The 22,891-nt window shown below is 42.9% G+C and overlaps 1 protein-coding gene across 1 annotated transcript in view; it reads right to left on the bottom strand.

Annotated features, from left to right (window-relative positions):
- LMBR1L (limb development membrane protein 1 like) overlaps positions 1–22,891 on the bottom strand; it is a 40,662-nt gene that overhangs the window by 4,768 nt on the left and 13,003 nt on the right. Inside the window, exons 2-14 of the mRNA XM_081320891.1 lie at positions 17,360–17,444; positions 14,447–14,477; positions 13,057–13,196; positions 12,092–12,195; positions 11,489–11,615; positions 9,725–9,793; positions 8,901–8,965; positions 8,118–8,193; positions 7,219–7,302; positions 5,616–5,692; positions 3,511–3,588; positions 1,933–2,006; positions 1,387–1,477 (exon numbers count right to left, since the gene is read on the bottom strand). Of these exons, the coding sequence (XP_081177017.1) occupies positions 1,387–1,477; positions 1,933–2,006; positions 3,511–3,588; positions 5,616–5,692; positions 7,219–7,302; positions 8,118–8,193; positions 8,901–8,965; positions 9,725–9,793; positions 11,489–11,615; positions 12,092–12,195; positions 13,057–13,196; positions 14,447–14,477; positions 17,360–17,444 (1,101 nt within the window). The remainder of the gene's footprint in view (positions 1–1,386; positions 1,478–1,932; positions 2,007–3,510; positions 3,589–5,615; positions 5,693–7,218; positions 7,303–8,117; positions 8,194–8,900; positions 8,966–9,724; positions 9,794–11,488; positions 11,616–12,091; positions 12,196–13,056; positions 13,197–14,446; positions 14,478–17,359; positions 17,445–22,891) is intronic.

The following is a 22,891-nucleotide window of genomic DNA, read 5'->3' as shown; positions in this document are numbered from 1 at the left end:
CCCCTCAGCATGGCTGGCTCAGGAATTCTGGGAGTTGAAGTCCACGAGTCATAAAAGAGCCAAGGTTGCCTGCACTAGACCAAACTGGCTCTAATTGTTCCTTGACCCATAGATGAACCTCTTTACTAGGTTCAGTTTGTTCCCTCCAAGGGACGGAAGAGACTGCAACTGATCTCTCTGCAATTTGAGGGTCTTCAGCATCTTAACACATCTTTCAACTTGCATGGGGAGATCCAGAGTTCAAGCCTTTGGCAAGGAGCATCTCTCTATGGTAGTTCTGCTCCAAAATGCAGGCAGTCTCTCCATTAATCCCATTTGATGGCTGAACACTAGCAACATCTGGCTTGTCAAATAGCTAAACATGAGGCATGGGAATTTTGTGCTTTAATCTGGAACTGGGGCAAACCGCAACCGGTTCCCGAGATTGTGCTGCCAGATTCAGTGGCAAATTTCCTCCCAATGGTTGTTTTTCAGACAGATTTTGCAATTATTTGAAGATTTAGAGAGTCGGAGGGTGAGCAAAAAAATCTCTGAAATGCAAATCATATCTTTTACCCTGTGAAAATATTCCCAAATGGCTCAAAAGTTGAGATTTGGGGACATTTTTGAGGGCTGTAGTAGGGAGACTCAACTGTTAAGTCTCCAGTTTCACTTCTCACCCTCGAAATTATGAAGATGAGGGAAGGGGACTGATACCCCCTACTTCACTGAATCTCAGTATCTTTAAATCACAACTAACAGACTCATGGAAAGTCAGGAAACTGTGTCTTTCAGACAATGCAGTTACATAACTGGCTTTTGAACAGATATCAATAAACCCAAGCGTTCCTCTTTCAAACTAGAAGCCCTTGCCTGTCTCTGCTAAAATTTACTCATCCCATTTCTCAACTAGGTCTCTTTGCTATTCTATACACCATTCTCTACCAGAGATTGTTCCACCATCTTGTTTTGAAATTCAAAGCTCTCTACCTTATTACAATTCTGTAAACTAGCGTTCCTAGGACAATCTATCCCAGGGATGTCCAACCTTGGCAACTTTTAAGACTTGTGAACTTCCTTTTTTTTACCTCCCCCCAACTTTTTTCTTTTCCCTTCCCTATTTTTCCTATTATTTTGTTTTGTATTTTATAATACAAACTAATTAAAAAAGGACTTGTGGACTTCAACTTCAGCATGGCTGGCTGAGGAATTCTGGGAGTTGAAGTCCACAGGTCTTAATTTGACAAGGTTGGACACCTCTGATCTATTCAAATACAGTAACCGCTAAAAAGATTGTTCCTTTTTGCTGTATTTCTAGCATTCCATGAACAACATTTCAACTAATGGTTTGGAAGTTCCATCAGTGAAAAGTACATAATAATAAAATTTTGTATGACAAAATCCTACCTTAGTCATAGCTGTGTTGTGTTGCTCAGGCAGCAGTTTAATGAAAAATGGGGAGCTATAGAACCCCACAACAGAGGACATCATTAAATAACTGAGAAACGTTAAGGAAGAACAGAAGAGATGGAAATCAGTTAAATTTTACATTACAGATCATTGAGAAAAGAAGGAATACAACTACCCATATTGTGGATTACGCAAACTTATAGTAAAATGGAAGCTGAACGATGGAAAATTCAGGACAGTAAAAAGGAAAGATTTCTTTGCAAATGATGGTGCTGGGTTCAGGGAGATACCCACTTGTATGGCTTCAGAAAGGGAATAGACCAATTTGTGGAAGAGAAGGTGACTCCGTATAGCAGTTACATGACGGCTTCCAATAACAGAGACAGGATGAAAGAAAACCGAAGTAGGTTATTAATTATGAGAGGGTCCAACAAAGTGAAAATAAATGTGAAACAGACCAGTGGGAAAAATGGGCGTTTTCTTTCTAAACATGAAGGGCATTAACTGCACCAAGAGCAATGAAGGCGATTCCAGTAAGGATACAATATCAGAATGACCTGCATGGCTGCCCCAAAGGAGCCAAACACAGAGAAAGAAACTTTCCCAAGTGGTGCATCCTGCAGAATGAGAAAAGGGAAATGGGTTATTTGGGGAGGGAAACATGACAAAAACCTATGCTTTCTGCATATCAAAAGCTCAATGCTGCAACCCAAACCAAATTCTTGCTAAGGCAGGGGTAGGCAACCTTGGCTCTTTTATGACTCGTGGACTTCAACTTCCAGAATTCCTGAGCCAGCATAGCTGGCATAGCTGGCTCAGGAATTCTGGGAGTTGAAGTCTACGAGTCATAAAAGAGCCAAGGTTGTCTATCCCTGTGCTAGGGGATCCCTTTCTATAAATGTCCTGCTATTCCTTACAGTCATAAAAGTTGGATTTTAAAGCTGGTTGACCAGCTTAAGTGCCCTGCTTAGCTCTTTGCATTTTCCCATCATCAGAAGAAACCGAATACATGGTTTGACTCACAGCCTCTCCCATGGAAGAAAAAGCTTCTGTCAATTGGCCAAAGAGCAGGGATCCCCAACCTATGGGCTGTGGCCCAGTACCAGGCTGCGGGCTCTTGGCCAACGGGCTGCAGAAATGGCTGGCCAGGGCATGCATTCCCCCCCCACTCACGCTAGTGCCCACGGCCGTTTGCACATGCGCACGGGTGTGAACGGGAATGCTAGCGCGGTGTGTGTGTGCACGGCCCATTTGCGTATGCGTGAAGGTGCTAGCTGCTGCGGGGGTGCGTAGCCATTCACGCATGCACATGGTGCCAGCACATGGCACATGCGCGAATGCAGCCACTAGTACTGCACCAATGGGTGTGGTCCTGTTTGCGTGCGTTGCACGCACACACACAGTAATTTGGAAGTTGCTCTTCCTTCCGGGCCGTGAGCCCAGAAAGGTTGGAGAACTCTGCTCTAGAGATCTGCATCTGTTTCAGATGATGGGGGGAGCTCTGAAGCAAAATCAGAAGGTACAGAAAGGAAAGGCACAGGCAGCCGAGTTTCACTCTGAAGGAAACCTGCTCACTGCATGCAATATGAAGAATCATAGTATATAACTTTCTGGAGCACAGAGTTTGTTCTCCACTATACTCGTTGGGCAATTGCATATAGCAGACCTGAACATTTTATGGCACCTGGGCCACATCCAGCCCTTTGGCTGTCCCTGTCCAGTTTGTGTGGGTTGGTTTTATTTTGAAGGCAACTGCTTTTTTCAATTTGTGTGTGTGTGTGTGTGTGTGTGTGCGCGCGCGCGCGCACGCGCATACCTATGCACATTCACAGCCTATTGCTTTGGCCCTCCACAACAGTCCCTGTTGTGTGGCCCCTTGGGAATATTAATTGCCCACCTGTGGCTTATAGGCTACCAGCTCTCCTTAGGGAATGGAGGATACACGCTGGATTCCTGAAATAGGGATCTTGCCCCAGCTGAAAGAAATTGTGTACCCATCTGAATGATGAATGAGGATATATGACACAGAGTCATTCGTGGTATACAAGCAGCACATGAAAATCAGGCTCCAGAAAAGCAGAAAAGCACCAAGGACAGATCAGGTGCTTGTTGCGCCCTCACCTGGATTCCTCGAGGCATCGCAGCATCATCCAACAGCAGCTCCAGAACATGGAAGCAGACAACCAGGACAGAGATACCCTAGAACAGTGATGGCAAGCCTTTTAGAGACCGAGTGCCCAAACTGCAATCCAAAACCCACTTATGTATCGTTGGGTGCCAGGTGGGCGTGGCCCATTGGGTGGGCATGGCTGCAGTGGTAACTGGGTGGGACTAAAAAGTTCAATCAACGCCAACTTTGTGAGATCTTTTTTTTCCTGCGAGAAGTTGAAATTGATTGATTGAGCCTTTTCTTTTTTTTGCACACAGCAGCGGAGGCCTAAAGCAAAAAAGTTTTATAAAACCCAGCTGAAGGCCTAACACTGGGGCGATGGCATGCATGCCCACAAAGAGGGCTCTGCGTGCCACCACGGCCCTAGAAAATACCATGCACTTCTGAGTATTAGGTGGAAGGTAAGAGAAGAGAGGGGTTTCCATGCTGCATCTCGAGCTTGCACCTTAAAGAGCTACATGCAACATTCGAAAATAATACTAGGGACTTTTCGGTCACCTTTGAAACCAGGTTCCCAAGCCAAAACATTGAACCTAAACACTGAAAGTTCACAGAAGAATAATCTCTTTTAGGGATACATACATCCATCGTCAGTTGCCTGCAGACTCAGCATAATATAACCAATTATTTGTCTTTCTGCCTTCACTGAATTCTATTCATATTCATTTACTGCCCAACACATGATTTGATAATCAGGCTTTGTAGTACAAAGCCCTCTAACTGGCTGGATTTAATCTATAAACTGTGGCTTAGAGGTCACAATGGCCAAAGTCACACATTATACTAAACCTGGGTGTCCCAAACACTGTGGTGTCCCTTGCTTGGGGAGGGGCATGCAGATTCGAGGGAAGGTGTGGAGAATCTTTTAGTTTACATTGTTAGAATAAATCCATTTTTCCCACAGTTTCATTATATTGCTCTCATTTTCATTTGTGTTTATTCTGGTGTGCAGTTATGATTCCACTAGAGGGAGGTGAGATGTGGTGGCAAAATGTTTAGAAACCCCCAAACTACGCCCAAATTAAGCCCAAAACCTGTTGTGATGGACTTAATACGAAAGGTAAAGACAGCCATTATAAAGTGCTTCAATAACTTTCTCTGGAGTAACTCTTTGCTGCCCCCTAGTGGTTACTCCATTCAGGGCTGAATTATCTATAACAGAGGTCCCCAACCTTTGGGGCACCAGGGACCGGTTACATGTAGAGAGGTTTTTCCATGGACTGGAGGGGGCATGGTTTTGTGTGTTGCCTGCATCCCGCGGATGGGGCTTTGCTTCTTTGTGTGGTCCAGTTGCTGGCATGCTGCGGCCCGGTACAGGTCCACGGACTGGGGGTTGGGGACCCCTGATCTATAATACTGCATAATTTGTTTTATTACAGCAGTTACTTAAGCTCAGCAAATTTCAACTCCCAGAATCCCTCAGCCGACATGTTGAGGGAAGGCATTCTCGGAGCTGAAGTCTACACATCTTTAAAAAATGCTGAGGTTGTAAATATATACATGTATCTCTTATTGCTACTTCACAGTTTAACAACACACTGTTCTTTAGCATACAGAGTAGATGTAAATAAAGCTCTAAATATATATTTTAAAAAACTTCTAGGGATCATTTTCAGACCATTTTCTTGACTTCAGGAAGTTGACATGGCAAGTTTAAAGACTGGAGATGGGGAACTGAAGTTCCGAAACATTGGAGTGCAGAAAAGTTGGAGAGGCTGCTCTATATGAGGGACAGGGAAGGGCAGTGGTGGGATTCAGCTGCTTCGCACCAGTTCGGCAAAACCGGTAGCTAGGTTTTTGTTGCCCAGGCCCAGAATGGACTTCCGAAAGCGACATCCACACAGAGAACCAGTTGTTCGCAAATTTGAATCCCACCACTGGGGAATGGGGTCAACTTGAAAACATTGTATTTCAATACAGCCATGCTGATGAACAATAGGAATTACTTTCCAGTGCTATCTGGATGGCGGCGTGCTATTGGAGTTATAAAATGCCGTTTAAAGACTGATATAGGCCAAAATAGAAATTTACAATTAACTTCAGCCCCAGAATTTACCGTCAACGACAGCAGAGACAGCATAGCCAGTGGATAGCCCAGGTTTCTTTGCCAAGCGGAAGCTTTGCGGCGTGTTTCTGCCAAAAAAGAAGCGGGGAAATGCACACTTACAACACACGGAAGTTATATTAGATGAAGGATGACAATTTTCCATGGCCTCTTGAGAATTTTTTACTTCTAGGATGCCCCTATTAAAACTGCCTTCTCTTCTAAGGAGGAGAACGAACTTACTGCCATAGAGCGAGGTATATCTACCTCCAATTAGATGTCTGTCTCCAATAAAATCAAACCTAATAAAGAAAAAGAGCTAATACTAATGTGTGTTTTATTCATCCCCCTCTCCTTAGGTAAAGGTAAAGGTTCCCCCGCACATGTGTGCTAGTCGTTTCCAACTCTAGGGGCCAGTGCTCATCTCCGTTTCAAAGCTGAAGAGCCAGTGCTTGTCCGAGGATGTCTCCGCGGTCATGTGGCCGGCATGACTAGACGCCAAAGGGGCATGGAACGCTGTTACCTTCCCACCGTAGTGGTCCCTATTTTTCTACTTGCATTTTTACGTGCTTTCGAACTGCTAGGTTAGCAGAAGCTGAGATGAGTAACAGGTGCTCACTCTGTTACGTGGCACTTGGGATTCGACCCGCCAAACTGCCAACCTTCTGATCGACAAGCTCAGCGTCCTAACCCACTGAGCCACCGCGCCCTTCTCCCCTCTCCTTACTTTTCTTTAAAAAGAAAAAAAAAGTATGTGCAATCTGGGGAGAGAAGCCTGAAAGAAAGGCCCAGAAGGAAGAAGGACCATCCATCATGATCAAAAGCAAAAATGATGTAAAAATTATAGGCCTCAATCCCAGGCATTGGATATTTGATCTTGCTGATCATCCTCAAGTCTTTCTCCAAAGCTAAGGACCAGGCATTTGTATGATGTTAGTTCTTAGGTTGGAATCATCTTGTCTTGTATGGCCCCATCTCACATTTAGAAGATGAAGATGAGCAATCTGTTCCCTTCCAGAATTTTAATACAATCTCAACAAGTTGTAGATTACCAAGACGATAGCCTACGCATCTAGAACAGGGGTCTTCAAACTTGGCCCTTTTATGACTTGTGGACTTCAACTCCCAGAATTCCTCAGCCAGGCACGCTGGCTAGAAGGTATCCATTTCTTGCTCTGGCTCTAAATGGAGCATAAGCAGATTTAGGATAGCAATCAAGGGCGAAGGCTTCCCCGCTGAGCTAAATTCTTAAACCCAAGTCCTGGCAGGCTTCTGAAAAAGCATAGAAGATATACATAATAGAGAAGGTGAATGCATCTGGGAAGATCTTAGTATGCCCATTCGTGTGGCAGGAGGGGAATTAATCTGAGTATTCCCAGGTTAGCATTGCATAAATGTTTGATCTATCCATAATTTTAAAAAAATAATTTGCGGTTGGTGCAAAAATAGACAAAACACAAGGGATAGAAAATAGGACTGTTTTGATAGAGCAAATCAGAGGATTTTTTTTTTTGAAATGTTGGTTATGTGGAATCAACAGAGGAGCAACAGAGTATCTCCACAGGCAAAAGAGCAGGAGCAGCTGGCTTCTTTCCACATGGCATTTTATTCTTACCCAGTGTTATCCTGTGCGCATGGATGGCTAGGTATTGTTGTCTCAACATTTCCATATCAAAATTGAGCCAGCAGGATGTTTTCCCTGAACGAAAGCAAAACAAACAAAAAAAGATAGTAAAGAGACAGAACCTGGATCAGCCCCGATGCCCACATGCAGCAACCTGCTTCTCAGGGCAACAGGATACAGTCCTATAAACAGGTAATCCTTGTCAAGTGACTACTCATTCAGTCACCGTTCGAAGTTACAACGGAGCCGAATGTGGCGGACTTACGATGGGTCCTCGTCACAACTGTCACATGATCATAATTTGGATGCATGGCAACCCGCTTGGCAGTTACAACAGTCACAGTATCCTTCAGTCATGTGATCACCCCCTGCAACCTTCCAGATGGCCTCTGACAAGCAAAGGCAATGGGGAAGCCAGCAGGAGGTTGCAAATATCATGTCACTATCGAATGCTGCAGCCCTCTAACCACAGCAACTGGGACTACTGCAACTGGCATGGTCGTGTGATATTGTGCTTTACGACTGCATTGCTTAGCAACAGAGTTGCCAGATCCAATTATTGTTAAGCGAGTACTACCTGTAATTGCCCTTTCAAAACATGTTCAAAATGAGCTCCTCTGGAGATCCCTTGTAGACTAACACGCGTATGCAGTCACGATGGCTGTTGTGTGTTAGCTCTGTCATTTATGAAAGGATTTTATATAGAACTATTTATTACTGTAGAGGTCTTAATGATTTAGTTGGTCTGTGGTGCTGTACACCATCGAGAGTCGATATGGATTGCAATGGGATAGAAAATAGGTAAACGAATAGTCATTTCAGCCGTCTGCTGAATCCAAGCACAAGAATTCCCAAGCCTCAGCTCTATCCAGTCTTAAATGGGCACCTACCAGAATTGATCTTGCGCGAAATGGCAGCTTCCTCAAATCCCGTGCAGCTCAGTTGCTCATCTAAATCCTCCAGGAGCTGAAAAGACAGGAAACATGCTCTCAACACCCTATTGGGAATAAAGTTGCTTGCTTTATTACAGCCAATATCTTTTCTCTTTCCCAATCAACTAGGTAAAGATGCAGAGCAGGTGGCTAAGAGCTGGTTTAATGGATAGATCTGTGGGATTAGCAATAATGGTCTGCTAAGTGTTTCAACATCATCAACAATAATATATTGCTTAAAACAGCTTGGGGCGGGAGGAGGAGGAGGAGGAGGAGGAGGAATTGGCAATGGATTTTATGATGGAAGAATGGTGGCCTTTATTTCATTCTACCAATCAAAACAGTTTTAGGCGTTATGTAATGTAAATCATAATACCCATTAAACCAAATATGAGAGAAAGAGAGAGGAGAGAGAAGGGAGGGAGGGAGGGAGGGAGGGAAGGAAGGAAGGAAGGAAAGAAGGAAAGAAGGAAGGAAGGAAGGAAGGAAGGAAGGAAGGAAGGAAGGAAGGAAGGAAGGAAGGAAGGAAGGAAATCTTGCAGTCCTGATGTGTCCCCAACTCTGCTTTAAACTATTCTTATCTCTGGCTTTGCTTGTTTCATCTCCTTCCCAAATAATGGTTTGGTCACTATTAGCTAGAAAGGGAGACAATCCCTACTGCTTGATTGGTACAGCAAATGAAGTTGATAATTTCCTTACCCCCTTTTTGGAATGACCATAGAAAGCCTGAAGTTATCTTACCCTGGGCTTTACCAGCAGTGTCCCTGTGACAGTGAACATCCGTGACAAACCGAAGGGTGTACACACTGTAAAGAATTGGAGACAGGAAAGTTGTGACTAGCCCCAGCAAATAACTCCCCAATGATCTTGCTTGCCAGAAGGTGGCACTGCTCTCCAGAATCTAAGGAGGTTGATAGGTTCTGCCAGGAAAGTAGATCCCTCTGCTTGTTCTGCCCTTCCACCATGCCAGAATGCCATTATTTCTTCTCAGAGTCCAGCACAAGAGCAGTTCTGGAAAACGGATGCCATTCTAGGAACCCAGCAGGTCAAATAAATAAACCAAAGTCACCTGTTTCTACAATGCAACCGATTATTGGGCTCTTCAAGATATTAATCTTCACATTCTAATATTTCTCCATTGCATTATTCAAAGAGGCGCTTTTTTCTTTCAAATGGTGAGATAGATGGTGGCAGCCAACCCAGCAACATTCTCCAACCCCTTCCAAATGCTTTAGAACCGCAACCCTCAGAATTCTGAGCTAGCATGGATGAATGTTGCGGTTCTGACCTATCAGGCAATGACTGTGCCAGCTAGCAATTCTGGAAGTTGTAGTCCACACGTATGCAGAGGGAGCTGGAAAAAGTTACTGCACTGGGTTGTCAACTGACCAGCTGAAGACCTTTGCTCTGGGAAACCATAATGCTTCTACAACAGAGCACGTGTAGTATATTGCAGAATCAATTACCAGTATTGACAATTCAAAGAACTATGCAGCAGATGATAAAAACATTCCTCCTCTGCTCCAAACTCTGAAGCAGCAGACATGACAGAACTGAAAACTTACACAGGAGCAGGAGGACACCGAACAAGGAGATGCAGGAGTAGAGGTAGGGAAGGTAATACTCCCAGAGATCTGTGGGGAAAAAAAAAAGAATACAGACAGGTTACAGTCCAGGAGAAAGGAAACAGGGGCCTCCAGGCCTAGAAATGTCAAGGATGTTGCTGAACTTCAAAGCTCAACAGTCTCCAATCATCAGAGCCCAGAACAAGGGGAAGCTGGGAACTGAATTCAGCCATATCTGAAGGCTCCCAGATTGCCCAGGACTGAGCTGAAGTTCCTATTAAATACAAAATAGACTCTCTCAGAAAACAGGAAACTATTGAGCAAGGGGCATCTGATCACATTTACTCTTAATTTATTAATTCTAAGATCTGTATCTTAGATCTTTTATTCAGGAGCTGATGATAGCACATAGAGCGTTCCCTCCTATTTTCCCCCCACAACAATCCTGTGAGGTAGATTGGGCTGAGAGAATGACAGGCCCAAACTAAGTCACCCGCTGAGCTTTTGTGGCTGAGGGAGAACTAGGATCTGACTCTCTCTTAATTCTAACAAAACTCCTTAACCACGCCACCACACTGGTTCTTGCTCTCAAATATTTCTGAATCGAGCAAAGAAAGAAAAAGGTCCTTTTCTGTCAGTCCACAAATTCTTTCCAATGCACTACAAATCATACGAAGAGTTGTTCTCAAATATTCTGCCCAGTGTATCGCTCTAACCTCCTGGCAAGAGGTTAAACATCAGTGCTAGGCAGAACTAGTCCTTCTGAATTTGCAGCTGACCAACCGTCCAGTCGTGTGTTTCATTTCCTGCTTGGTTTTCATGAGGTATGAACCAAGAGGAGCTAAGCTACTAAGAGCTGGTTTATTCACTGGAGAGTTTTGCCTACATGAAGAACCCTGGGTTGGAAGCACCCAGTTAATTTGTTTGTTTTGACTTGTATCTTGCCTTCGTTATTGTTTATAAATAACCCAAGGCAGCAAACATACTTAATACTCCTTCCTGTTTTCCCCACAACCACCTTGTGAGGTGGGTTGGGCTGAGAGTGAGTGACTGACCAAAGTCACCCAGCCAATTTCGGATGCTTAAGACAGGACTAAAATCACCGTATCCCGGTTCCTAGGCCAGCACCTTAGCCGCTAGACCAAACTGGCCTAACAAACTGGCCAAACAAAAATTGGACAAGCTGACCAAACAATTCCTTCACAACTCAGCTCCACTAATGAGATGATGAAGGATAAAAATAAAGATTATTTATGCTTGTTGGCTAAAGATCCATGTCGATTTCAAGGGCATCCGTCTTCAAGGGCCCTCCTCACAGCTCCCTGCTAGCAGAGGCTGTAATCTCCTCTTGCAGTGGGAGGTATATCCCTATAGGGCAGGGGTGTCAAACTCAATTTCACTGAGGGCCGCATCAGCATTGCGGCTGCCCTCAGGGGGCCGGGTGGGTATGGCCAGGGTGGGCGTGGCCTACTGGGTGGGCGTGGCTGGAGTGCGTATGGCCTACTGGGTGGGCGTGGCCAGCTCTACATCGTTCGCATCAAGGGTGCCTATGGGGGCCTGGGCAGGAGTGGGACAGATCTGAGGGTCTCTGGCAGAAGGAGGGTCTCTGGGCCAGGGCCAAGGCAGTGGGGGCCGTTCCCTCACTGTTTCCAGGATGGCTTCGCGGGCCACATGAAACCACTTCGCGGGCCGGATCCAGTCCCCCCGGGCCTTGTGTTTGACATGTCTGCTATAGGGGCAAAAAGCCTCCCCACCGTAACTCACCATAGAGGCTTTCTCTGCTCGCCCCGTCCTGGTCCAAAATAGCAGAGGCGACCCAGACCATCCCCAGCACCAGCAGGGTTAGCAACAGCAGGACTACAAAGGTCTCATATACCCGAGCCATGATCCCCTGGACAGACAGAGGAAAGGGGGATTGTTAATTTCCGCTCCAGAGCTGGGAGTGCTATAAGAAATCTTCAAGAGGCAGCTGGCACTATTTTGTTTCTAGGTGAAAACCGCTTTCGGGCTTTTTGCTTGCGACTGAAAGCAGCGAAATTTCAATTTGGGGATTTAACGATTCGAACTGTTTGCGATTATAGCCATACTGTGCACTGCTGAATTTTAGAGCAAAAAGGTTATTTTGTGTGTGTGTGTGTGTGTGTGTGTGTGTGTATTTGTAACTTTAGTGAAGAAAGTTGGAAGTTACTTTTATTCTAGTATTATTTTCTGTTGTTCCTTCCACTTTTCATACCCTACTTTTTTAAAATAAATAAATAAAAATTGGTTTTTAAATTTTATTTTGTGTAGAAATTCGTGTGTGTGTGTGTGTGTGTTCGTGTTCGTGTGTAAATAAAATAAAATAAAATGAAAAGGAGGAGCCAGTACCTTCTTCGATCCGGCAAAGCCTTCTGATTCCGTGAAGAAGTAGGCAAAGGGCATGAGGAAGACGAGGGAGAGGTTGGAAAAGAGGAAGACGAGATTCCAGAGTCCTAGGGGAATAGAAAAGAGGGAAAGGAAATTCCCTTAGGCCTCTGCTCCAGCTCCCCAAAGACATATCGCTGCTCCCTCCCCTGATGTTGGGTCCCTGCTAGCCTCCTTGATTTGGGCCATTCCTGGGATAATCCACAGAGGCCCATCTCTGGTGGGTCAAAGCTGGATCCTAGAGCCCTCTCAAAGCTGAAAATCCCAGCCACCTTCTACAGAGAACAGGAAGGGTGCACTGACATACACGCTTGATGCAGACTTCAAACAGATGTTCTTTCCCTAAGCAGCCCCTGCTCTGAAGTGGCTTCCTTCAGACCCAGCCAATTCTAGACAAGGAGAGTACTCATCCCGCAGGGTCTTTGTTCTACAACACAAATGTTGGCGATTGTGGGATTTTTTCAAAGGAGAGAAGCTAAGATTTGGGAGACACAGAGAACTCTGAAGAGGGAAAGCAGTTTTGGGTGCTAATTTTGCTTCCTTTCCACCACCCCCTTTTTTTTAAAGGAGAAAGACTCTCTTAAATTGAAACTGCCTCCACGTGACTGCAACGGGCAGCATTACACAAGAGGTTTCCCATCCTTATGTCCCCAGATGCTTTTCTGATGTCCCAAGTCCAGCTTATCATCCTTGGTCTCCCATGCAGGTACCAACTAGATCTGACCTTCTGATCAACCAAGGTCGACTTGGTGCTACCGTCTGCTAAGACTTGGTTTTAAAACTTGCCCGAGAGTTCCAATCCCTCTTGCTATTCGAGTTGTCTCCATTATGAAAGTACACAGGAGGTGGGAGGGGCCTTCCTTCCTTCTCCCCACAGAGGCAGATGCCCCTCCTCCATGCCTGCTGAGGAAGCATTGCAGGGAACTCACCATGGATGAGGGAGCCATTCAACCACTGGATGTAGTAATTCTGAGGGAAGGAAAGCAAGACTTCATTGCCGATGATGGAGAAGGGCAGCAGGAGCACTGCCCCCAGGGACACAGCCAGAGTAAAGGTGCACAGCCACAGCCTGAGTAAAAAGGCACAAAAGAAAGGATAAGATGCTTATCCACATCCATCTGACACTGCTTGCAGCACAGTGAAGCCACAGACGACGACTCCTCCTATTTACGACTTTCTTCCCAAAACAGACATTCTCTCTTTGGTCCATAGTCAAAGGATAAGAAGGGTAAGACACTTGAGCACGACAAGGAGAGAGAAGCTGTGTTCACCTCGTATTTTTGATGAGGGTCTCACACACACACACTCCTCCGTTGGGCCAGTTCTTTCAACTTGAGTCTTATCAAAATCCAGAGCGGTTCCAGTTAATGGAAGCCTGAAGTCATAAATAAGGCTCTCAAATTTTTAATTTATCCCAAGTGACAAGTCTTTTCAAGGCGGGTGGGCAGCTGAAACCTAACTTTCTGGATGAGAAGTAATCTCTAATGGGGAGGTAAGATAATGTGGTTTGCTTAATATGCCACGTGAATGCCTTATAAATGTTTATTTTTTTATTTTTATTTTAATTCCATTTATATCCCGCCCTTCTCCGAAGACTCAGAGCGGCTTACAAGCTTAGCAGTAGCCTTCATTCTATGTATATGCCTGCTTATTAGGGCTTTCACACACACCCCAAGCGGCATTATTACAAAGTCAGCTTATTGCCCCCAACAATCTGGGTCCTCATTTTACCTACCTCGGAAGGATGGAAGGCTGAGTCAACCTTGAGCCTGGTGGGACGCGAACCTGCACTAATTGCAGGCAGCTGGTGTTACTTAAGGAGGCATTAGCCCACTGCTCCACCAAGGCTCTTTTTAATGTGGATCTGAATAAGCAAGCACGGTTTATTTTTATATAAAGATATGCAAAAGCATGCCTTTTCTAAAAAAATTTATTTATTAAATTTATATGCTGCCCTGCTATCAAACAACTGAAGAATAATGTCTGAAGAGGACAGGGATTCTTGAAAGCCTTAATAAGGGCTGTTCATTTCCAGGACTGCCTATAAGAAATTCTCTACGCCCGGATCTAAGAGCAATAAAAAATTCCTCCTCCTACTTGTTTACCTGGGCCACATTCTGAAAATACCTTTGAATGGTGTCCCTAATTACACAAAAAGAGGGATAGGGAAATCTAGATTGGCTGCATTTTTATTGGACATTTCAATTTTTTTTAAAAAAATACTCCGTAAAATGATAAAAAGGAAAATACAGAAGTGGGGAGAAGGCAGGGGAAAGGCAAGTCATGAATATCTTAAAGAGGAAAAAAGAGGGAACTTACGCAATCCGATTGACTGCAGCATCTTCATCAACTAAGAATAGGAAAAAAATGTTATTTATACTGTTACTAAACTAAGTGCTCAAAGTTACTTTTCTGCCAAAGAACTCAAGATAACGTCTATGGCTTTCGTCTTTCCAGTCTAGCGAAGTAGACTAGTCATTACCACCCACTACCACGGGGGAGTAGAGATCTGAATTTGTGTCATCCAGTGACAAACTTTTAATTGCAGCATACATGGGATAGTCCTAACAGGAAGCGTAAGGATGGCATTTAGTTTTTGCAGTATTCCATGTTGGTCACAAGACATTTTATATTAGACCTGCTTGAATCCCAGTGAAACAAAGGCAATCTTTAAACCCACCTCAGGATACTTTGGGGCAAAGTGTCCCTGCTCACTGCAAAAACCATGACTTTTTATGCAAGGGTGAAATATAATATACAGTATAAATACAGGGGGAACACAGAAGAAAGTAGGCTAGGAGAGGAATTCCCCGGGATTAGCAGAAGTTACTTCTTGTGCACCATAATCAATTATAAAATATGCAGCTCGTTCAAACAATTTGAACAGGCTGGTTGACCAGGGATGACAGAATCTACTGTTCAAATCAGTTAGGTTAGGGCAGGGGTAGGCAACCGTGGCTCTTTTATGACTCGTGGACTTCAACTCCCAGAATTCCTGAGCCAGCCATGCTGAGGGGAAAGAGAGGCTTCCAAGCTGAGCCATGCTGGCTTAGGAATTCTGGGAGTTGAAGTCCACGAGTCATAAAAGAGCCAAGGTTGCCTACCCCTGGGTTAGGGGGAAAAAACCCTTATAGAGAAGTTTTTGTTACTCTCTGTTCACTATTTCAAAGAAATGGATATAGTCTGTTCTCTCCCCCACCCCATCTGCATATACATTCAACCCTCCTCAGAGAAGGTGGTTTCCTTGAAATATAAAGAATTATATAAAGTAGAATATACAGAAGTTGTGTTCTGTATACAGTTCTCTAAGGGAAGAGCGGTGAATGGTGCCTCTCTCCAGGCAGAGGACCACAGACTGGCTGGTTAGAATTGCACACATAAAAATGTCCTTATGAACCTGATACCCAGCTGTGTAGGGTACAGTAGCAGAAGGAAGATTTTGTGGGAATACTTATGCTGTAGTTATCTATCTAGGAGAAATGTAATGTTACAGTACAGGAGTAAAACCAAGTTGTCTTTGCAAATGGATTTTACAGGTGGCCACGTCTCACTATTTCCTCATACTCCTTCTGCCCAGTAAGTGTCAGCATCAAACTACAAGCCCAGCAATTGGAAAATTGCTAAGCTGGAAAAAGAACTATATTCCCTAGAGGCCAAGTGCTACCAAGGCAACTAAATTAGCAGCAGCATAAACAAACGTTAATTTAAAAGATGAAAAAGCCCTTCTACAGGGACTGGGTGCAGAGACCTCAATGCTGTTGCAAAGCAGAACTCTGGGGAAGAAATCTTTCCATTTGGGCCAGAGAGGGTGTATTGTCTCCAGAAGCTTCATTTGCAGGCATTCTGCGTAGAAGTTAGTTGAAGCCTGAGGGAGCTAACCAGAGGGAGCCAAGAGAGTCCACTCACCCATTGCTTTGTGAACAATTTACAGGCTCCAAGTGGCTGGAAAAGGAACATTTGTCAATCCTGCTAAAATCAGCTGGCTTAATCGCAAGTTTGAGATAGATGCTCTAAGACTCATAAAGGCAGTTGAGAAAAGTTATGGAAGATCATCGTTAATGGTCAAACAAATAAGTTCTTTGCTGGAAGGTAAATATTAATTTGGCTGTTACAGAAGCATCCAAGACTTTGTGACAGTACAATCTCCCTCAATCTGATGCCTTCCTGGATCTATCAGAATTACAGCTATGACAGTGCTGACCTGGGACTGGTTTTCCTTCTGGGAATTCTAGAAGTAATAATCCAGCCAATGACTTTCTGTTATTCATCTGGTGGAGAGAGTTTTGCCTGAAAAGGTCAAACCTTTGCCAATGCAAATGTTGTTGCAGCAGAGATGTTCACTTTGAACACATGCATACCAGAAGGCTGGATTCCCACGGTGTGCTAAGCCATCAAGCGATTTGCCCGATTTTGACATAATGTAATACTGTATGTGAACTCAGCCACTGTAGTTTTTAAACCTTGGTGAGTTTAAATTATGGGTCGTTCAGCAAAAGCAGGATTAAACAAGAGCATTTGGTGCAATGTGAACTCAGCTGATTTGTTATAATTGAGCAGGATGCATATTTTGGAAATCTTACTGTAAAACCAAGGGAAACTGCTAGTTTCATTTAATAATAAACCTTTATTGTCAAAGTACAACATCTGTACATTGAGATTAGCTGAGCCTCCCCCCCCTGTGCTCTCTCCCCCCAACACACAGTGACAACAAACCCTCCATCCCACCACACTATGTGAACCAACTACACCACACACTGGCCTCCCAAGTCAATTCTGCATAAGATTATGTCCCATTTACCCCTAAACTCTAAAAAGCCATGCCCTACATGGCTTCCACAGCTTCAGTGGTGGTGTAGTATAGTGGTTCAGGACTTGGAATGACAAAGGGAAGACTCAGATTCCAGTCTATCTTCAATCCCTGGGTGATTTTGGGCCAGTCCCTCTCCCTCAACCCAGCCCACAACAAAGGTTTGTTGCTCCTGGGGAAAATGGGGGGGGGGGAAACTTACACTCCTGAAGAAAAGGCATCTAACAAAATTGGGGATCTAGCAAATAAATAAATCTGCCTTCTGAAACCATGTACCTAGAACAGCTTTCCCAAACCTAGATATGTTCTGGACGGATGGCTTTCAGCTCCCAGCAGGTCTGGCCCTTGCTGAGAATTCTTGGCACTGAAAGTTACCCATTCAGGTAAGGGAGAAATGACCCTGATTTGCCTGTCTAGCCAGTTACCTGTAGTGAAATCTGTGTGCCTTTTGAAGTAGGTTAAGATGAAGTAGCACAGGATGTAGAGACTGCCAAAAAGAAGGGTGCAGATCTGTGGGAGGAGAAGGAAAAACTGGTTAGAGATGCTGGTCACAAGTCATCCTCACTTCATCCAGAGCAAATGGAACACAATTTGGGATACTGTAGGGCAGGGGTGTCAAACTGCCGGCCCAAGGGGCCGGATGCGTCACGCCAAAACCGTGCCCACCCCATTGTCGGTAATGGGGGAAAAGTCGCGATACGCCACAACACATCACATGACATTGCGAGTTTGACACCCCTGCTGTAGGGTCATCATCTTCTCTATCTTACCAGTAGTTACTGAGCAAATCGGTTCTATTCCCATCACGGTGTTCAATGTTTTCCTTTATCAACATCTCTTTATGAAATTTCTTCAGACAACAAGCAGCCAGGAGGTTTGAGATAAGCCACATTTCTTCCTCTAATTTTATTTGGGTTCCCTAACATTCTTTTTAACAATAGCTGGGAAGGGGCAGTGATTTAAGAGCTGGAGAGAACAAAACAAAACAAGGAAATATTAAAGCAGGAAACTATCGGCCTTTTCTTGCAAATGCAGCCTACATGCTTACATACACGATTTAGACTGGGTTCAAAGGTACATAAAGCAAAGGTGGTGGTAAGAGATGGCAGCAATAATGGCACAGGTTTGAAGAGCGCCAACATTGGAAAACCCAGGAAACCACATTTACGGCTGAGGGAAAGATACCTAGAGCAGCAACGTGGCTGACAAGAGAATTACAAAAGAGAAACCGTTTCAGGAAAGTGTTGAAAACATCAGTTTCTAAAGAAGGCTTAGAAGTCATCCCATCCCCCCAAGTCTAGCTTACAATTGAAAGAAAGAGTGGATGGAAAAGTGAAATGGGAGGAAAAGTGGATCAGCAAGTTTCATCCTTTCTTTTAGCCCAGGGGTAGGCAACCTTGGCTCTTTTATGACTCGTGGACTTCAACTCCCAGAATTCCTGAGCCACATGGCTCAGCATGGAAACCTCTCCCTTTCCCCTCAGCATGGCTGGCTCAGGAATTCTGGGAGTTGAAGTCCACGAGTCATAAAAGAGCCAAGGTTGCCAACCCCTGCTCTAGCCTGACTGCTATATCTTTATTTGACATCTTAGCTATTCTATTGCCAGCTCATCCTTAATATTTGGAATATTATAACAATGGGAAGAAAGTAATTTTTTTAACATCTTTAAAAGATTAAAAGATTTGAGAGTAAAAAGATGATGGTTTGCATCTGTTCAGACTTTCTTCCAGTTGAAGCCACAATTGCCTCCTCTAGTAACTTCACAGAAAATGGAAAATGTACCCTCCCAATACAGCCCATACATTTCTGAGAACAGGATTTAACAGAAGTTAAAACAACAAAACTAATACATAAAAAGAAGATCCCATCAGTGGAGCTATGTAAACAAGACAGGCCTAAATCTGAAAAAATCAAATGGTCAGAGTTCTAGGCAAATAAACATTGCAAAATAATCCTGTTATTTTTTTGTGTGGAATGAGCATTAAGTTGCTCTCCAGCCCCAACAACTACTAGTTACAAGTTTACTGGGCTGCCCAAGGATATTCAGGTGGTGCTCCTGAAACATACCAGGTTTAATTTAAGGACTCATCTTTTTGCATTCTTAGGTTCCAAAATCTTGTTCTTCAAGAAAGAAAGCAACCGTCTGTAAGACAATTAAATGCTGCAGCCTCCTAGCCCACCTTGCTTGCACTAGGGACCTATTTTAAAACATGACCAAGGTTGCACACTACCCTTTTTTCAATGTGGTGGTATCCAGATACGATGGATTTCCAAAATCCCTCCACCATAATAGCCAACAGAGCTAGATTCTCACAGAATCTATTCTAGAATATTCCCAATTAACCATATCAAAGAATTGAAGTTATATATAAAAAAGAGATTGCTACCAAAAAGTAACCAATTCTTTTTGAATCCCTTCAAATTCTGCCAGCTTGCTTAACTTTTTGCAACTACTTAGTAAAGGAAATAGCATTTGTTAGCAAAACTAAACACTCTGGCTTGCATCTGGACAACTCCTACTCCTCCCAGGAGCAGAGTAATAAGCACAGTTGAGACCCCCTTCGGGGAATTTCAGCCGTAAGAAAGATGACCACATATACGTGATATCTCAGCTTTACAACAGGAACAAGGTTCCAGTGTTTAGAAATACAGAAGTCTAGTGAAAATGATGAAGCTTACAGAGAAGGCCAAACTAATTTCCTTGATTAGGGAAAAGACAATATCTAAGTTTATTGCTCACCAGAAACCCCCTAAAGACATTTTGCATGAAACATAAAAAATGAACTGGAGTTTTATAGCTTTGATGATTAGAAAAAACAAACAAACAAAAAGCTTTTGTTTTTGTAACCACAGAGTAAGAGGTAATTTTGTAATTGTAGTTATATTTATAAGAGAATATTTGTAGCTCAGGATTGAACTGTGAGATCCTTGGTGGTCTCTGAGCTTGATTGTTTGTTGCAGATGTTTCATTGCCCAAACTAGGTAACATCATCATGTGTTTGTTGTTGTTGTTGTTGATGATGATGATGATACTCTTACCTAATTTGGGTAATGAAAGGTCTGTAAATTAACAATCAAGCTGAGACAGCACCAAGGACCCCATTGTAGTTATATCTGCTGCAAAAAAAATGGGAAGCTGCTTCTATTTCTTTTCATTTTATTTTTGCCCTTTTTTCCTTTCTTTACTTTATATTAGTTCTTATTTTAAAAAAACTGTTTTTTTCAAAACTCTTAATAAAACAAAATTACAGAAATGCAGAAGTTTGAAAGCAGGGGAAGAACAAAGCCTGGGAGAAAATAAGGAAGAGACAGCCAAGCATTTTTTATTTATTCTTTTTTGAAAGCAGGAAGCCATGACTTCAATTTTATATCAATCCCATTCCCATCTTTCTTCCTGGTGGAAAGAGGAACGAACAGCTTGTAGTGTACAGTCTCTTCTCATCCAAAAGGGAAGCAGAAGAGCAAAACAAAATTACTCTGAGCCAGCTGGCATCCTGTAGTATGATGTGCTTTGGCGTTGCTGCCTGAGAGATGACCTAGCAGAGTGCTATGCAGTCAAGCAGGAAGAAGTGGGTTTTTTTCTCCACCACCTCTATTATGCCCCAAAATTAACCTTCAAACACAAAAGGAGCATCCTGGGTTCCAAACGAATCAATCCGGACAGCTCTTCATTTCATTTCTTCATTACCACAGATTAAAGTACCCCTAGCCAAGGAGCCAGCAGCCTTTCTTAACAAAGCAAAAGGCTTCCCTTATGGGCTACTCTAATGTAAACACAGATGGTTCCTGCCCTCCAAGCTTTATTGAGATAGGAAGCTGAATGCTGCATAGAGCCTACGGCACGCGTGCCACAGGTGCCACGCAGAGCCCTCCCTGTGGGCATGCGCGCCGTCATCCCAGTCCTAGGCCTTCTTTTTTTTTTATTAAAAAGTTTTAGAATACATTTTAGCTTTAACAAACAACAAAAAAAAAGAAAAAGAAACCCCCCCCAGCCCCCTTCCCTCCCACCCTCCCCAACCCCACCCTCCCTGTCCCCTCCCCTCCCCACTTCCCAGAGCAGAATACAGGGTATAAAAATACAAACAATCATAATCTATCTTACGCAAACAATCCTGAACTATATAGACTATCGAACTTTAACTCATATAAACTCCAAACATATATATATATACATCATATCAATAATTATTCAAAAACAAGATAATACTTTTCAATCTACCCAATAAAAACAATCACAAATAAAACAATTTATATCAATTGTCTAAAGCTGTTCTTCTTCCCAACTAAGCTTTAAATTCATATTATCCTGATATATTATACAAATTAAAATACCATAGATTACTTCCAAACTTAAATTTTTTTTATATAATCACATCATTCTTATATTCTTATATTCTATTACCTACTCCAATATTGCCCATAAAAGTATTACAAATTAATTTCAATCACACATAAAACAATTTATATCAGTTTTATAAAACTATTCTTCTATCCAACTAAACTTTAACATACTAAAACCAAGTTTATACAACCTTTCCTTCTCCTAATGTATTATACAACTTAAAATACCATACATTACCTTCCAGGCTTAAAACTTTCCATCCAAATAACAAAGCATAACCTACAGAATATCAATAAACACTACTACAAATCTTCCCAATTAAATTTTCATAATCATCTTAAAACTAAAGCAACACAAAATATTATATAATTATTTTATAAGGGTGAAAAATGAATCCCCAAATACTTAATCCTTCTAGCATCCTTATTACATTATTATCTCTTGCAATTATGCAACTAAATCCTCAGGTTTGCTTCATCTTCCAGAAGCAGCACACCTCTTCCAATTTCTGGCCTTCTCCCGTGGTGATGAAATTTGACCCACTCCTGTAGCTTTCACATCTGTCTGCGTTAACCCTTCAACATCTTGTGGATTCTCTCTGGAACGTTGAGGCTCTCTGTCACCTTTTTTCTTTGTAGACTCCAAAGACGGTATGGGGACTGCTTTTAAAACATTACTGTAAAAGTCACGTGCCTGAATCACCGTGGTAAAACAATGCCTCGTACCTTCATAAGTCACCACCATACCCTCTGGTATTTGCCATCTAAACTTAATATCACGTCGTCTCAATTCTTGTGTCAAAAAAGCAAATTCCTTCCTTTTTCTTAAAATTCTTGCAGGAATCTCTTTTAAAATCAAAACTTTTTGCTCATCCATTACAAAATCAATATTATAGGAGGCCTGGATAACTTCATTTCTAATCTTTCTCTTTGTAAAATAAACCACCACATCTCTGGGTAATTTCCTTTGTCTTGCGATCCACGAATTAACACGGAAGATTTTATCTATATCTTCCATTATTTCATCTGCTGGTCGCTCCAACACCCCTTCCAAAACCTCAGAAACCATTTTTGTCAAATTTTCCTTAGGATTTTCTTTTAGGCCTCTGATTCTCAAAGCAAACTCCATCTGAGAATACTGTGTCAAAATCAAATCATAATCCATTTTCTCTATCACATTTTCAGTTTCTGTCATTTTGGCTTCCATTCTAATATCATTTTGAACAAGATCTTCCACTCTTTCATCCAAAATCTCAATGCTTTTAGCCATATTTGACATTACAGATGTGATGTCTGCTCTCATTTCTGCTAATTTCTCTGTAAACTTCTCCTCCAACTTTTTCTCCATTATTATTGTTGCATTTGCTTTTCCATAGTCTCTTGCAGCAAACTCTGCAAATCTTTTACTGTAAAAGCTGATACAGATTCAGATGCAGAGGACAATGAAGTTTTCACCGAAGACTGCTGCCTCAGGGCAGGAACTTTAGAAGATATAGCCGCCATTTTCACCCTCTATTGTTAACTACGCACTTTCACTTGCAGATTCAGCAAAGTCCATTGAGTTAAAGATCAAAACATCATCTTCACCAAAATCTCCTGCATCGCCCTGCCTGCGT

This window comes from Vipera berus (assembly GCF_964194415.1).
Source record: "Vipera berus genome assembly, chromosome: 2".
Lineage (NCBI taxonomy): Eukaryota > Metazoa > Chordata > Lepidosauria > Squamata > Viperidae > Vipera > Vipera berus.
Note: the sequence above shows the minus strand (reverse complement) of the source record. Positions and strands in the feature narration are given on the sequence as shown.